Source organism: Gymnoscopelus microlampas (assembly GCF_963454915.1).
Source record: "Gymnoscopelus microlampas genome assembly, chromosome: 17".
Lineage (NCBI taxonomy): Eukaryota > Metazoa > Chordata > Actinopteri > Myctophiformes > Myctophidae > Gymnoscopelus > Gymnoscopelus microlampas.
Genome location: NC_139954.1, coordinates 36,118,608 through 36,122,568, shown reverse-complemented (window position 1 = coordinate 36,122,568; position 3,961 = coordinate 36,118,608). Strand labels below are relative to the sequence as shown.

General features: G+C 40.9%; 1 protein-coding gene across 1 annotated transcript; it reads right to left on the bottom strand.

Annotated features, from left to right (window-relative positions):
* Positions 1 to 576: 576 nt before the first annotated feature.
* On the bottom strand, positions 577 to 3,691 carry cryba2b (crystallin, beta A2b; the record flags this gene model as incomplete). The annotated part of the gene is made up of 4 exons (XM_084084029.1): positions 577 to 1,026; positions 1,309 to 1,451; positions 2,289 to 2,430; positions 3,534 to 3,691. 4 exons carry the CDS (start codon positions 3,689 to 3,691, stop codon positions 879 to 881), a joined length of 591 nt encoding a protein of 196 aa, XP_083940155.1. The 3' UTR covers positions 577 to 878.
* Between the last annotated feature and the right edge of the window lie 270 nt (positions 3,692 to 3,961).

Sequence of the window (3,961 nt, the reverse complement as noted above, 5' to 3'; positions counted from 1 at the left end):
TTAAGCAACAATAATGATGATCTTTCTTCTTTTAATGTATTTCTCTGGAACAGCCTACTCTATTCTGATCAGCTGGTAGAAGGAATACATTTTAGTTTGAAAATGCTAGAGGCATCTCTGTTTCTCTTTGTTCTTGTAGTTGGCCTTTTCTGTGCAAGCCTGCACCAATACAGAAACAAACAATAGAAACAACTGTGATCTCGTGCTCTTGTTTATTGGAAATCAAATTACAATCTGACAGGAACAATATGACACATCCTAAAACCTAACAGAGAGATTAGATGTCAATTAAGTGTGTTCAAATAATCTTCTCTAAGAAGCCATAGGAATCTGCCCTGTTCACTATATAACACAAAGCATAAGCTCTGAAAACAGCCTATTTTAAATATTCTATTGTTTTACAGACTTAGTCCTGTACCTAAAAGAGAGAGAGTAGGCTACACAGTAAGATCCTCAGCGTTATTTTATCAATTTGTAACTGAGTTAAATGAACACTCAGGATTTTACTGTGTAGAGTGTTCTGATTCGTGCCATGCTCGTGCATTTGTTGCACCTGTGCTCTGACAGGCGAACACTGAGGATTTTAATATGTGTAAAAAAAAAAAAGGAATATTCACAAGCACTCAGTTTCCACAGTTTTGAAGAAAAGCCTTTATTGCCTATTTGAAGGACATGCTATAGCATGGGTAGTAGTCGTAGGCAGTTAGATGTCAATACAAGCAGAGCCATAGATAGATAGGTAGGTAGGTAGATAGAAAGGAGGTTGGCCATCTACTGCTCTGTGGCGTTGGTCTGTCCAGGCTTGGGTTGAGGAGGGGTTTTCATGTGTGTAGGGGGAGGGGGGTGTTCAGTCAGGTCGGGTCAGGTGGAACCAAGGCTTAGTGCTGGATCCTACGAATGGACTGCACCTGGTTGGTGTGAGCCTGGGTGCTGTACTCGTTGTAATGCCTGTACTCGCCCTGGTGCCTGTCCCTCTCCAGGATGTACTGGTAACCACGGTAACCAGGGAACTGGTAGGCCACCCAGCTGGATGGTGTAGAAAGGGAGAGAGACAAAGGGAGAGATGGAGTGACAGAGAAAATTAGATACCAAAGTCAACAAAAGCGCCCTTTCGCATTTTGAACACTATAGTTCAATTAATTTATTCCATGAAACATTTGATTATCAGTGCCCCACCCAGTCTACAAAACAACTGTAATGTCATGCATCTGAACCGGCTGCTTTTACTTCAAATAAATCACAGACGAACACACTTATAGCTTAATGTTCTGAATCTCTGAGAAAATCAGATGGGGATGAGTAACTTACGCTCCGGAGTTGACTTTGATGGAGGGAACCTCCTTGCTGCACCAGCCCATGGCCTGCAGGGAGGGGTAGTCGTCACACATCTCAAACTTACGGCCCTGGAAGTCCTCACACTCGTACATGGTCACCTTGCTGTCACTGTGGTTCTGGAGAGAGACAGACAGAGCAAGACAAAATGAATGGTCAAACTAAGAAAGAGCATTGGTTAGCATGTGCTACAATGTAAAATCCTGACGAGTTACCATTGGTACCTTAAATAAACACTGCTGCTTTTACTGTGTAGCTGCATGATAGGGAGCTGAACTGTGAATAGTAAACTAAAACAAAACTGATATTAAGAGTGGAGGATGGGGAATATATAAGGTAGATCTTAATGAAGGAATACTGTCCTCCTCTGTCAAGTGTTTTGTGATTGAAAATGAAATAGCACAGTTGGAAGAAAGACAGCTTAAGGAAGGGAGATGCTGCTATATATTATGTCATAACTTGTATATTAAAGGAGCACATCACCCATTTTCAACCTTATCTTCATATAATTGGTCCTCACTAATGCTTTAATTATAAGATGGAACAATTTCCAACTACTCACTCTACATCTCATTGGTGGGCTATGGACAGTTCAGAAACCTGTCTACAAATGAAATTACAACAGGGAATCCAAGCTAATAGAAACAACAGTCTTTCTCTTACTGTAAAGTCATCATGCTGAAATAAATCTGGTTTGAAATGATCAAAACTGCCGACCGATAATTTCACTGTAAGGGAGGTTTCTGAACCATCCACATCCTTCCTCTGACACAGAACAAGTTCACAGAAATAGTGCCATCTTATAATTGGTCCACATATTATTGTGGACCAATTATATGAAGATGGGTTGAACATGGGTGATGTGGTCTTTTTAACGTATTAACCAATAGATAGATTGAATGGACAGGTTGGAGTTGAGAGTATGAAGAAATGGAGGGCAAAATGGAGGAACTTACGGCGCACTTGATGGGTCTGAAGGAGAGCATGTGCTCGGTTCTGTAGCCGCTGTTTCCACTCCAGGCCTCATAGCGAGGGTAGTCTCCCTTCTCCAGGATAAACTGCTGGCCCTGGAACTCTGGGTACTCATAACCCACCCAACTGGAAAGGGGGCGGGGGAGGGAGGGAGGAGGCAAGTAGAAAGAGGAATGAAGTTCATGTTAGAGTGAGCAGTAGGATAACAAATACATTTAGATTGCTTTTGAAAGAAAGAAAGAAAGAGAAAGAAATATGAACAAACTGAATGAATGAAATCCCAAAACAAAGAATAAGATACAAAGTGCAACAACACTGAAAGTGCTATATTAAAACATAGAGCTGAACATCAACCTAAAGTGAAAACAGCATACTCCCCCTTTGATATTGGCAATACAAAGCCCAGGGCAAACATCCATTACTAGTGCTGCTGATACTACTACTACTATTGCTCCCGCTGCTGCTGCTGCTACTAGTGCTGCTGCACCTGCTTTTTTATCTGATCGTCAGTCAGTCTCAGTCAGCCATTCTGCTCACTGCCATAGCCAGCAGCTGCACACAGCATTATGCACATATACACACATGCTGAATACAATGCCAACTGCCATGGTAATAATGCTGTGTATCTGTTTGACCATGTAACTACCTTTCTCTAATAAATTCACTACAAATCAATTTATAGTCTATCTATGGAATATGAAAAGTATTCTTAAGTATGAATGTCACTATTTAGGTAATTTCTGTGAGAATTGATCTAAGCAGAATGACATGGTATTGGACTTATTCGGAATGACACGATACATTTTATGTACTTATAGTAATGTCACTTATCTATTTATGGTGCAGCCGCACCATTTTCAAACTCTGTGTCACCCTGAGGCACACCACACACAAAAGACAAATCCTGAGTGTTATTATGTCATTATAGGTGTACATTTTCAAAATGTTTTGACATTTTTGAAAAAGAGCCTTTTGGGCTTAAGTGGTTAAATTAACTCTCAGCTTTTGCAGTATGGCACCAAATGCTATATTGTTAATGTGATTAAATATATCTAAAAACTTTAACACCTCACAGCAGAACAATTATACTATAGCACGTACTCAATAGTAGATCTAAACTGGTCACATATGAATTATCTTAAATTCAGTGGTCAGTGAGACCGATTAGAAGAAGAAGGGGAAGAAAGAGAAGAAACTGAAAGGGCATAGAGGGCCATACAGTGACTTACGGTCCGTTCTCGACCTTGATGGAGCGGATCTTACAGAAGCCCCTCTCCATGATGTTCTGGCACTCCAGCATAAACTCACAGCGCTTGCCCTGGAAGTTCTCCTCCTCCCAGACTGTGATCTTGAACTGACCCATCTGCTCCATCTGTTGAGTGTTCATGGCTGCTGCTTATTCCTCGTGGAGGTTACTCTCTGGCCGAGGAGGAAGGTTGAAGATGTGTTTTAAAAACTGGCATTTGAATATTTGATACAAAATGAGATGCTGAGATGATTAATCACCAAGAAATGTGGACGTGAATTAACTTGTGGACTTGAATTAACCAGAAAATATGCGGGCACTGACTTACTAAGTGAGTTCAATAAGACAGGTGCAGGATAAAAATCATTTTGACCCTATGTGACCTCAGAAGAGGTCTTTTCATGACATGTA